At 40.9% G+C, this 13,654-nt stretch overlaps 1 protein-coding gene across 1 annotated transcript in view; it reads right to left on the bottom strand.

Annotated features, from left to right (window-relative positions):
* Positions 1-13,654, bottom strand: part of ahr1b (aryl hydrocarbon receptor 1b) — an 85,934-nt gene that overhangs the window by 1,865 nt on the left and 70,415 nt on the right. Inside the window, exons 7-10 of the mRNA XM_066688013.1 lie at positions 12,410-12,612; positions 12,064-12,173; positions 8,556-8,697; positions 6,354-8,025 (exon numbers count right to left, since the gene is read on the bottom strand). Of these exons, the coding sequence (XP_066544110.1) occupies positions 6,354-8,025; positions 8,556-8,697; positions 12,064-12,173; positions 12,410-12,612 (2,127 nt within the window). The remainder of the gene's footprint in view (positions 1-6,353; positions 8,026-8,555; positions 8,698-12,063; positions 12,174-12,409; positions 12,613-13,654) is intronic.

The raw sequence follows: 13,654 nt of genomic DNA, 5'->3' as shown, positions 1-13,654 counted from the left end.
GGAAGCATGGGAAAAATGAATAAAACAGGAAAATCTATGACAGAGGATTATTCTGTAGAGGCAATATGCTTTAAGAAGCATCAGTCTTTACTTAGGTGAATTATCAGGTGTTATTATTATAATTATTTTTAAATCAATTGCCTGAGACTAGAATACAAAGCAACACACATGGGAACCCGTTTATAGCTGAGCTTTTAATAGTGCAACTCCTTGCTCATGGGTACAGAACAGTATCTCTCCAAGGATCTGAACCCATAACCCTTCAGTTACGAATCCAGAGCCCTAAGCATTACTCCACTCTGCTGTGGCAGCGTGTGTACATTAACCATTTTGAGTTTTAAATGAAAGAATATGTTGAAAGTGATGTAAAAGATAGATCTTGATTGTAATAAAAGTAGGCCAGCCTCATATCTTCAAAGGACAATTCACAGTTTCAATAAATAAATAAAGATGGACATTTTAATCCCCAGTAATTGTCACCACTTCCTGGAAAGTAAATCAGAGATGGAAAAAAATACAAAAGCACGAGATTTATCTTCCTCGTGGCATAAAGGAAAATGTAATAAAATCAGCCTAATATGGCTAAATAGTAGTGTTTTTACATAATCCATAACCAACATGAATGTTGTGGCTTGGATTAGTGTTTTATTCATACCCTTTTCCCGAAATGTCATATGGATCACATTCTTCATTGCCTTGTTTCGATTATTGTCCTTTTAAGTCTTTTTCTGAATATCAATTGCCATATCAATTGAACCCGGTCCAACGGTTCTGCTGGGTGTTCGGTCTCAAAAGTAAGAAGCCTTGTTATCTAAGTATTATATCTGAGCTCCTTTCCATGGCAGCTAATATGTACATGTGATGGCTGACCCTCATGAACCAGGTCAGGTCACACAGATATGGACAGTTGCCCGGTGGTTGCTGTGTGGTTATTCCATCAGTAGAGGAAAACCAAAACACAACACATCCTCTTGTTGACAATCCTTCAGCTTGATAATCAGGTAATAGGCAGGTCTCCAATTTTGGAGGGAGGCATGACTGTAAATGGTTTGGGATAACATTACATGCAAAAATGAATCAAATAAGCTGTATGATTATATTACAAGACACAATGCTGAAAGTGAGTGGGTGTCATCGCTTTCCAGCCAATAATCCACCAAAAAACATTCGGTTTTGGGGTGTCTGCATTGTCTGGATTTCACAAATAAAATATTCTCCTTTTAAAAATGTTTTTACTCAATAAGTTTCAAGAAAAACCCTTGCAACCAACACCCATTTATGACTGGATTAGAAAATGTATGTTTTTGTTTTATTTGTATTTTCCATTTGTACCCACAACCCTGCATTCTTAATTGCATTTTTTTATTCAGTCTGTATTGTCAAACACGAGGGCAGTTCTCAAATAAAACCAACTAAGGTCAAAGGTCAGCTTGCTGCTTATTAAATGCATCATGAACAATAGCAATAAAGTTTATATAGAAAGCAGTTTTGTACAACCATGGAATGTTTACTATCATAATCATGGGAAATACAGCCATAAAAACCCTTAGCTGGTCTGTCAGAGAACACAAAAAGTCTGTTACACACAGCACTCTCTTTATGACCAAACAATACACAATCTTTTTAATCTTGTTTTAAAAGATTTGTCAGTTTTAAATTATCATTATGTAATTACAATAAGGTGACCCTGTACTGGTTTAAGCAGTTATTGAAAATGGATGGATGCAATGAGAATATTTCTGTTATGACACTTTTTGTTGAAGTTGGGGCTCTCCGTTTGCTTTTACATTTGTTTACCCTGAATGTAATCTGGTGCGGTTCGTTATGGAAATTTTGATTGGCAAATGAACCGAACCGACAGGAACTGAGACACCGAAAGAGGTGTCCTCGGTCTGTTTGGCAAAATAACTGAGTTCGGTTTGCTGTAAAAACTTGAATGTGACACTAGAGGGTCTCAGCTGGCGCCTTAACAGTAAACTGGTGAGACTCAAAACAGTGTAAAAAATCTACATTACTAATCAAGTCCAGGATATTGAATAATTAGCAAACTATAAAAGAAAACACCACAAGCCACGTTTATAAAAAGAAGACAAAGAAATGGTGACGTTTTACAGAAAACTATTTTTTGTTAACAAGGAAATAAAATGCTTATTATTTGTGTAATTGGTACCCATGGGTGTTTGTTTTTCAGGTTGTAAAAAATAAGTAGTACATGACGTTAAAAGTTTTATGAATACGGCCCATTAAATATAATTTCCTTCTTATTTTTTCTCCTTCTTCTAAATTTCTAAGTTTATTTCACATCAGGCCTTGGTAGCAGTCTGAGCAACGCTGAAGTTAATCTGACGGCATGCAGCTGTCAGACTGAATGTATGTTACCCGGGGAGGGAGAAGGAAAACCGCGTTGCTGTGGAAACAGCTGGGCGCACATGCTGCGAGCTGCCTGACAGCGAGCAAATGGGATGTGTGTGTTTGACAGAGGCAGAGATCAGAAGTCATGCATGTCCACTGTGCTTCACTTTCAGGGAGCAATATGGCACATCGCATGCCATCCCAGTGTACTGCCACCGCATGTGTTGTGTTAGAGAAAGGGGATGTACATATACATGCATCTGGAAGTAGATTCACATTTTATAGAAAATCAAGGGTATGGACGTAAATGTATAATGCTTCCAAAGCAGACTGGATCAGCATGTAGAGATTATTTCTTGACCTGTGCATCTCTAGACATCAGCCCTGAGATGCGTCCAAAGCTCATTTTGCAGAAGACATTACGTTACAGGGCAAACAGAAATAACTATCACTTAGAATGTACTTGTGAATCTAACCTTAGGTTTAATAGTCCTTTTGCAAATAGGACTCTCTGTATGTAATCTTAAAAAAAAACATATTAAAAACCTAAATGATCAACAGAAAACCAATAAAGGTGCACATTTTACCAGCTGCAGGTTTGATTGTAACCTCACTAGGTAACAAAGAGATTGTGAACCAAAGCTTTTCACGACACAGTGGCTGAGTACTATGTGAATCCAAAAGGTAGAATTCCTCTTTGTGTGTTTAATAGGACTTGACTAGTCTACGAAATTCCAGTTGGTGCAGTCTGTGCAGCCAGAACGTCTCACCATCTTTACTGTGCAGTCTTCACACTTAAATGGTTGATATCTTCTTCATAATAATAGACAGCCATCATGAAAAACAGGATATGCAGCAAGAACAATAAAATACGATTGCTGTACAGTTCTCTATAAAGTTTGTATGTAGTCCACAGATTTGGCCTTTGTTTTAACACAAAGGTTGGTACAAAATTTGTTTCTCTTGCAAGCTCTTAATATGTCTCCAAACTCTTACTGTGATTTTGTTCTGGATTGGAGTAAACTAAAATCCCTTTGGTCCTTATTGTCCTCATTGCGGAAATCTGTGGGCAAGCTGCCTGCTTCACAGCCAACAAATGGGCATTTGTCCATAACATAAAATCTGTCCCCTTGTGCCTTTGTTTGTAGTGCTAATTAACCTAGCACACAACGGTGTAGGACAGGGAATAAACAAAGTATAGAATTATTCTCAAGTCTGAATGGGAAGTGACAAATAACAGCTCAGGCTAATTTATATTTGTTGGAGATTCCTGACTGTCGGAGCCTGCTGTGTTGAGAGACTCACATTGCAATGGCTAAACTACCACTTTACATATAGTTGCATCACTCTAGCGTAAGCTTGATTGGATACCAGTGGCCAGTTGGGGGAGGAAACACACAAAAAGCACCTTCAGTTCTGAATAGCTTAAAATGAAAAACAGCAGCTCTTCCATTAAATTCAATGTGAACTTTTAGTTGCTTTGTGACACAGCCCTTCACACCAGAAACACCAGAAAGGGATATAACAATGTATCTATAAGGTCACATGGTCACAGAACAGGAATTGCCAAAACTCTTTTTATATGATACATTACCTCCTGCATGAAAAACTGCTTGTACTGACATATTTAAGAGCTGTTAAAAGATCCAGCAAATCCACCGTTTTTTTACCTGAAGTGTCACTTGGGTCTTTTTTATCTCAAAATACTTTATTGCTCTAGTTTTTCAACTGTATATCCTCCAAAAAAGGTGTAACTAGTGTGGCACAAGTGGGTGCCGCCACACCAAAGGGGCCCAGTCCAATATGGAATTATTATGAGGATTGTTATTTGTCTTATTTGAAGAGATCTTACATAACACCTTCAATTAAAATTACTTAGCTCCGCTTATTAAAAACTCCAGCATTGTCGCGAAGATGTGTTTTACGATATAATATGTTTTACAAGCAAAATATATATTAACCATTGTTCTTTTACTCTGGAAAATAGTTGTTCTTGAATGTCTGTCATTCAGTCGTTTATTAGGCCCGTTTTACCCTGTAAGCCGAGCTGTGAAGCTAGAGTTCCTGAGTTACTCAGCCGGTGCCCGGGCCATTTGAAACCCAGTTACAGCCCAGTTAGACACATGAGACAAAATTGTTATAACAGCTTTACAGCTTGTAAGTACATTTCTATATTGTTTTAAGATTTACCAGTATATACAGTGCATCTGGAAAGTATTCACAGCGCTTCACTTTTTCCACATTTTGTTATGTTACAACCTTATTCCAAAATGGATTAAATTAATTATTTTCCTCAAAATTCTACAATCAATACCCCATAATGACAACGTTAAATAAGTTTGTTTGAAATCTTTGCAAATTTATTAAAAATAAAAAACAAAGTACATAAGTATTCACAGCCTTTGCCATGACATGCTCAGGTGCATCCTGTTTCCACTGATCATCCTTGAGATGTTTCAACAACTTGATTGGAGTCCACCTGTGGTAAATTCAGTTGATTGGACATGATTTGGAAAGGCACACACCTGTCTATATAAGGTCCCACAGTTAACAGTGCATGTCAGAGCACAAACCAAGCCATGAAGTCCAAGGAATTGTCTGTAGACCCCCGAGACAGGATTGTATCAAGGCACAGATCTGGGGAAGGGTACAGGAAAATTTCTGCAGCATTGAAGGTCCCAATGAGCACAGTGGCCTCCATCATCTGTAAATGGAAGAAGTTTGGAACCACCAGGACTCTTCCTAGAGCTGGCCGCCTGGCCAAACTGAGCGATCGGGGGAGAAGGGCCTTAGTCAGGGAGGTGACCAAGAATCCAATGTTCACTCTGACAGAGCTCCAGCGTGTCTCTGTGGAGAGAGGAGAACCTTCCAGAAGAACAACCATCTCTGCAGCACTCCACCAATCAGGCCTGTATGGTAGAGTAGCCAGATGGAAGCCACTCCTCAGTAAAAGGCACATGACAGCCCACCTGGAGTTTGCCAAAAGGCACCTGAAGGACTCTCGGACCATGAGAAACAAAATTCTCTGGTCTGATGAAACAAAGATTGAACTCTTTGGCCTGAATGGCGAGCGTCATGTCTGGAGGAAACCAGGCACCGCTCATCACCTGGCCAATACCATCCCTACAGTGAAGCATGGTGGTGGCAGCATCATGCTGTGTGGATGTTTTTCAGCGGCAGGAACTGGGAGACTAGTCAGGATCGAGGGAAAGATGAATACAGCAATGTACAGAGACATCCATGATGAAAACCTGCTCCTGAGCGCTCTGGACCTTAGACTGGGGCGAAGGTTCATCTTCCAACAGGACAACGACCCTAAGCACACAGCCAAGATAACAAAGGAGTGGCTACAGGACAACTCTGTGAATGTCCTTGAGTGGCCTAGCCAGAGCCCAGACTTGAACCCGACTGAACATCTCTGGAGAGATCTGAAAATGGCTGTGCACCGACGCTCCCCATCCAACCTGATGGAGCTTGAGAGGCCCTGCAAAGAAGAATGGGAGAAACTGCCCAAAAATAGGTGTGCCAAGCTTGTAGCATCATACTCAAAAAGACTTGGTGCCAAAGGTGCTTCAACAAAGTATTGAACAAAGGCTGTGAATACTTATGAACATGTGCTATTTTTGTTTTTAATTTTTAATACATTTGCAAAGATTTCAAACAAATTTCTTTCACGTTGTCATTATGGGGTATTGTTTGTAGAATTTTGAGGAAAACAATTAATTTAATCCATTTTGGAATAAGGCTGTAACATAACAAAATGTGGAAAAAGTGAAGCGCTGTGAATACTTTCCGGATGCACTGTAGTGAAAGTCTGCCAGAGTGTAATGTTCCTTCCAGAACACTCTACATAATTTGAAAACACAAGCACCCTAGCTCATGCACTAGGTCGACAATTTGTTCATCAGCCACACAGTGTAGTTATACATAATGTAAAACAACTCCCATAATCCATGAACACAAACACCATGGGTTTGTACGGCTGCCGACTGAAGTCATACCTTGCTCGGTGTTCCGTCCTGTGGAACTGCGGTCGTAAACATTCCGTAGGATTCCAGAGAAGGCAGCTGCTGGGTCTGTCCCATCCCTAAAATCTGCTCCAGAGAGGTGTCCTGAGGTTGATATTGAGAGAAGCACGTTGTTGACACTTGGGGTGCTCGCTGCTGCTGCTGCTGCTGCTTCTGAGATATCACCTGGTAGGAAGAAGCAGTGGCCACCACCCCCTGATATTGGGTGCCATCTTCAGAGATGCCACCATTCATTGTAAAATCCATCCCAGGTATCCCACTCATGTTGTAATCCATGTGGGAAACTCCTGAAGCCTGAACCTGTGGAAAGCTGACCTCCTGCCCGTCGTTAAAGCCAGGCACATTTGCTGGCAGCTCCACATGGCTGTGGCGGGCTACTGGGGTGTAGCTATAACCCTGCCACTGGTGGTCCAACATCGACTGCTGGTTTACTGAACTGTACGTCCCATTCACAGGAGCACTGCCGTTGGCTTTTTGCTTGAAGTGACACTGAGACTGCAGCTGGAGCAAGAGCTGATTCTGCTGCTGCTTGCGCTGCTGGTGCAGTTGTGCCTGAACGCTGGGGTCTGCAGTCCCATTGTACACGGACTGCTGGTGCGAGAGGTGGTCCAAGCCCACCTGGGACACACTTTGGCCCTGTATTCCAACACTCATTTGCATGTGCTGTGTGATCCAGTGTCCGTTTTGGAGGGTGCGGTCCCAGTGCTGCACACTGTCTGAGGTCTGAGGCTGCTCGTGGGCGGGGCTCGGCTGGCCCAGTATCTGCAACTGCGTCTCCGAAGAGTTCTGCAGATGTTGACCCCAGGGTTGCTCCTTCACCTGCATCTTGAGGTGCTCTTGCATTTGCTGAGACAGCTGAAGGATGGGCTGTTTCTGCTGTGGCCTGTAGTCGAGGTACTGAGGTGGCACTTCCTGTGCGTGGGGCATACATGGCTGTTTGGACATGGCCTGTGGGGGGTCAGGCTGAGGGCAGGGCAGTGCGATACTGCCGCCACCCTCTTCAGTTCTGCTCTCTAGAGAGTCGTGGATGAAGGACAGAATCTCATTGTTGGTCAGAAGGTCATTGAGAGAGGGGATGTAGTCTTGGTCCATCTCCACCCTGATCATCCTCTCATCCAGCAGGAGGAGCTCCAAGTCCTCGGCGTTCAGCCCCAGGTTCTCCAGCGCGCTGAACAGCTCATTGTTGGAGCAGTTTTCATCGCTGTCCAGGCACAAGGAGTCCAATGTTGACAAAAGGGGGTCAAAACTGGGCAGCTCTGGCTTGAGTTCCGTGACGCTGTTGGGAACCAGGCTCCAGCTCTCTCCTGATGGGGGGGCACAGCTGGAGGAGCCTCCCGGCTCGCTGAATAGGCTGCTGTTAAAGGAGAACTTGGGCTCCAGGGCGGGGTGGGAGACATACACAGACTCGTTCTGCCTCATCATGGCCCCAAGCAGGGAGTTGGGATCCACGTTGCTCTCCTTCTCATTTTTGTCTGCCTTGTTCCGAGAATTATTTTTGGATTTGCCACCCTTCCCTTTTCCTTGGAAGGCATCTGGAAAGCCTGTTAAGGGGTAGCTGGTCTGATACAGCAGGGCTTCTCCGGTGGCAAAGGTGAACGGGAGGTGCATGGAACGCTTCCTGAGGTGCTCCCCTCCTTCCTCCTCCCTGTTTAGAGAGTAAAAATGTAGAAACACACAGTTATGTAAGAATATAGGAAATCTGAAACAGGAAATGGATCTGAAATGACATTTAGGAATGGAATCTAGAATAAATCATTCCAGAACACCTCAACATTCCGTCCTTCCAATGAGACGTAAACCGAGGTCCTGAATCTCTGTGGTGATTAAAAATTACCCCGGTGTCCTGGACAATTTTCCAACTATGGCCTACTAGAAATGTACCCACTATAATTGGCATTAATCTCTCTGCCCACCTGATGTGTGGTGAAGTACTGGTGCACTATGGCTGCCGTCGCATCATCCAAGTGGGTGCTATACATTGGTGGTGGTGGAGGTGGGACCCCCTACCATGTAAAGCGCTTTGGGCGTCTAAGATAAACAAGCGCTATATAAGTGTAATGATTATTAACATTATTATTATTATTAAATCAACTCCAGATGGAAACATAAGTAAAAAAATAAAATAAGCATAAGAAAATGCGAGAATATTTTTTAGGGCATAACTGTATAACATACACAAGAGGCCTCTGTGTGGCAATGATATAATCCGGCTTGCCGTTCTTATACACCAGCCTAGCATTGGCCTGGACCCATTTCCAGCGGTTCTCCTTGGTCAGAAGGCGGAAGACGGTCAGACCGCTCTCTCCGGTCTTGATCACTGAAAAGTAAAGCAAAGAAAAGCAGCCACAGATTAACCTAAATCCTCCCAGAAGCCTTTGCAAAGCTTCCAATATGCATTTGCTGGCATGGTATTGTTTTATGCATTTGACCGCAACTTTTTTTTACTTTACTATTTTCCACTTCATTCTTGTCAGCATATCTGTCTAAACCAGACAAAGCCAGGCATCAAAAGACATAGCCTACTACTTACTTACAAAATAATGGCATTTACAAGTTACAAATTAGATATGACATTTTTTAAAAGAGCATATGCTTTTGAAATCAGGAGTGCAATTATAATAATTCACTGGCCTGGAAACTTGATGCGGGAATTTTAGTTTTTGACCGTTTTTAACCTATAATTTTCCAATGAATACTAGGCTGCTTCAGAATTGTATGTAATGTATTTTTTATTAAGCTCAAATTGAAAGGAGTTGTATCAAATGAATTACAATCTTGCATCCAATCAAAGTTGAATTTTACTTGGTCCAGGCCTAAATTACATTATCTGTGCTACATCTTAAGAGACTACACTTTACCAGAAGACTTCAAATCTTTTACTTCCCCTTTTCACTTCCTCTTAGCCATTTCTGAAATCATTTCTAGAAGCATTTTTTTTAGTCTTGATGTGTTTGTTACAATTTAAGAAACAAGTACCACTACTACTGGGAAAATGTAATAAAACACATAAAATGATTTATGTCAAGTAAAGAAGGAAATACAATGTACAGTACATTTTATGATTAGGTGAACATTTCCACAAGGGAAACTTCCAGGTCATTATGACTTTCTTTTCAGTTCAACTTAACCCTGTTTTTAACTGTCAAGTGAAAGACCTTGTCCTTACTTCCTCATTGTTACATTATATACTCCATATATTATAGCATATACTGCTCGGCTGTGTTGTTTTCTTTGTATATTAACACTTGATACATTAAGAATGATTGAACTAACTCAGGTAATAATTCATATATTTGTGTTGCTTTAGATTGAATAGATATTTGTTGATGCTTTATTTACTTTTTTTTACACTTATACTGTGAGCTAAAAATGGCGGCTGCTGTGATTTAGATTGGTCGTTGGCCTAATTTAGGATCTTCTTCTTAGATAGGCCTCAGAACATTACAAAAGAGAGAGAAGGTGGGGAAGGGGCCATTGGGGTTGTTGCACTTGAGTTCGTGCTGGTTCTCAATGCCTCTGTGTTCAATATAAAACAAATCACTGCAGATACATGGTTTGGAAGAGACTTAAGCCAGTTAATAGTTAAGCCAGTCAAGAACCCAACCAACCCTTTAAACATAAAAACATTTTTTCTGTAATCCAGCTGTCCTAGTTTAATCAACAACACTGTCCATTAAAAGTTTAATAAAAAGATTAGGAAAGTGGCATAAATATATGACACAGTGGTGTATGTATATGGGGAAACCACTTTTTTCAGTGACGACAAGATAGAACAAAACATGGCAAACGATAAAAGAGAGGCAGTAAATCTGTCTAATGTGTACATTTGTGTTACAAGCTATATTTCACATAACAGTCAAATTAATATACAGCATGTCTGCAGTTAATTACTTTGAATCATGTTCTCGTGGATTTGTTTAAACTGTTAGTTACTAATATGTATTAAAAAGTGTTTTCTTCATTTATCTTGTCAAACCTTCAAATGGCCAAAGCACTTAATAATCCAATTAATACCATGGGACAGCAATATTTATTGGGTGTCAACAGAAAGAACAGCCAATTTGACAAGAATGTGGTTGTGGTCGTCAGCACACACACATAAACATTTAAAATATGTTAGAAAGTTGAGCAGACATTAATCTTTAGCAGAGGCATGAACCATTGAGAATGCACCATGGTGACCACACTTTATAATATCACAAATAATTGGGAATGCATTTAGCATTCTCAAATTATAAATTTGTAAAGTTCATGCAAAACAGGCCAGTTTATTATGCTACCCACATGTCTCGTAACATCAGTGTATCAATAAATTTAAACCTCCCCACAACTGTGAAAAACATCTGCTGGTTCTTGAAGTTCATTCAGCTCGAACATGCCAAAAACAAATTATAGGCATTTTTTGGGGACGTTTCCTTAGCACAGTTATACATTTTACATTGAAAGGTTTTACGTTGGGCATATGTTTGAACTAGATATCACAACACTGCTGCCATTCATTTAGAAAAAAGAAAATATACTTCCTTTAGTTTTGGTTAATCATTGAAAAGTTGTTTTTTCTGAAACATACAATCTACAGTATTTTTTACAATAACCAATTACACTTAGCAATCTGTGCTCTATACCATCTCTTAACTGTTCGCCATGGGGACATTAATTGGCATGACAAAAACAACAGCAAAAGAGAAAAACGTCACCAGGCCTTTTGACATTTCTGAGAAAAGAGGCCAGGATGCCTGTGAAGTCTGAAACATTCCCTGTAGGTCCTGGCTTTTGAGAAGAGGTGACCTTTTGATTACCTTTCCTCACCTTCTGGACTTTTAAATCAACAATTTCAAAATAATCGAACTATTTTTAATAGTATATGAAAAACTTTTTTTTTTTGAGAGTCTACATTTTCCCACTTTGTCTAAATTAGACACACATGGTCCTGGAAAGTGAATGATTCTGTAGATACAGGGTAACATACACTTAATAGCCAGTAGATGATGCTTAATTGTTCATGAAATACAGTTTACCCTTGACACTCTCATTGGAAAATCATTAAAGCATGGAGGTTGTTAGGGAGTTCAGTACAGAGGGACTCTGCCCCCAGCAGCTCGTAGTGAGGCCGAAAGTTCAGAAGGCAATGTGGGCCTGTAATTTGCTATCCATGTGAGCTAAAGAGAATGATTTAGTTAGATTTACTTTTTTCCCCTCAGCTTGACAACACCCAAAAGGGTTTATTCTCATTCCCAGGGATTACAGTAATTGTGGATTTAGAGCAGTGGGTGCTACAGTACACGGTCATTTCTGATGTGAGCCAGGTTTGTTGCTTACTTGTACAACACGGCTGATTTAAGCATACGATTCTTACTCTCCTTAGATCTTCCGACAGCACAGGAATTATTTAATTCCTGATATGGATTTGTAGCCCCAGTTCACATTTTTATCCTCTCACTGGTTTAAGCCTCCGCTCAATCCCTCCTGTAATCCCCGGGATTACTAAAACATCTCTATTCTCTGCCCACCACGTGCACAAGGCAGTGCGTTCTGACAGGATCGACTCAGGATCCGCCTCCTTCGGCCTTCCTGTGACTCCCTGTTACAGACTGAACGCCATGCTGAAAGAGAGATATATGAGGACATATCCCTTAAACCTTTGCACGTGACTGCTGTGGACTGAAGTACAGTATGGTCTTACTCCGGACGTGATTCTCCGCACAGTACAGCATGTCGGCTGCATGGATGAACTGGTAACCCGTGCCCCGAGCGCGCAGCTCTGCTTCAGTGTAGCCCAGGACGATTTTACCCCTGTGAACAAACACAACACATTTAGGCTATCATGTCACTTAGTTATTAAAGCCAGGTCACACTTCCTGGAAGGCTAAGCCTGGCTTTTTTAAACTGATTTCACCAGGTGCCCTTTCTCCGTCATCACACTAACGGCTTACACGTAAAAGAGGAAAATCTTGAAGTTGCGGTTCCTTGTGCTTATTTTCTTACGAAAGTCTCCCATCTTGAATGCTCAGACCCCCTCCTGTACTTACTTAGCATCGCAGGCCATTGGTGTGAAGTCCAGCTTGTGTTTTGTTCTGAAGATCATGTTTTTGGTCCTAATCTCAAGGATGGATGGTGGCTGAAGAGGCGTGGCGATGGCAAATAGAGCCAACTGGGGTGGGACTGGGCAGCCATCCTCTGCCCTTCGGTTCTGCCCGTGGAGGAACTTCAATCGCCCCAGCAGGTTAAGCACCTAAGACCCCAAAAAAAGCAACAACAAAGACATTTAATGAACACTTTGAAGGGATCAACTGCTCACCAAATGAAGTAAGGCATCTGTGCACTACAATACTAAGCCACTGAGAAAACAAAGGACACTTGGTAGACATTCTTAGATAAGATCTTTAAAAACAAACCTCCCGCATATCCTCAAGATGTTTTTCACCGAGCGCATTGCCAATTAGTACATTTGCATGCATCGGCTTCTTGGCTAATCAGGTTTCTTCAAACAGAACACACTTGTTAATACAAATCTTTTTATTTACACAAAGTACACAAATTCAAATATTTCACAAACACTCACAAATACATGTTAACATTTGGATTTTCACCCACAGTTAGTGTAGGAATATTAGTTCTCTCTACTAACATTTACATCCCAGGAAGGTTTCAGTAATTCCTAGTAGTAATTATACTACAAAGGAGGTGAAAAGGATATTTGTTGCCTGGACCTCAGACTACATCCACTAAACAATGTAAAACCTTCTTGTAGTTAATTGACTGACGCAGACGTAATAGGTTTAAACAGTAAGTAATTGTTTAACAGTTTCAATTTGGATTTTCACTGCCTTCATTAGACCTGTCTAAAAACAGCCGCTCAAAATATGTCACAATATCTATACACCTCTATATTACTTTACCTGTTACTTAAATACACTTCCTTTTATTCTTCCTCAATACAATAACAATGCTACCAACAAGTTGTAAAGCTTGCTGTTATTGTTTATCTGAGCGGCACCTTCACAGTGAAGATGCTCTCCTGAATTAGAAGCATTAAGCCCTGCAAAGAACTTGATTGGCTTCATTAGAGACATTGTTTCTCTGTCTTTAAATAAGTCTGCTGAATTGGTTGCCCCATTACTCCCCCACTGCTGTAGCATATAGTCATCCCAACGATAGACAGTTTATTTGACAGACCAGTACTTCAACAGTACTGCTGTATCAGGGACTCAAGTCATGACAAGTCATCCCCTGTTGTTAGGAATACATTTACCTTATAGTTTTTGGACTAGAGG

Source organism: Amia ocellicauda, chromosome 16 (assembly GCF_036373705.1).
Source record: "Amia ocellicauda isolate fAmiCal2 chromosome 16, fAmiCal2.hap1, whole genome shotgun sequence".
Classification (NCBI taxonomy): Eukaryota; Metazoa; Chordata; class Actinopteri; order Amiiformes; family Amiidae; genus Amia; species Amia ocellicauda.
This window is presented reverse-complemented; position numbering and strand designations above follow the sequence as displayed.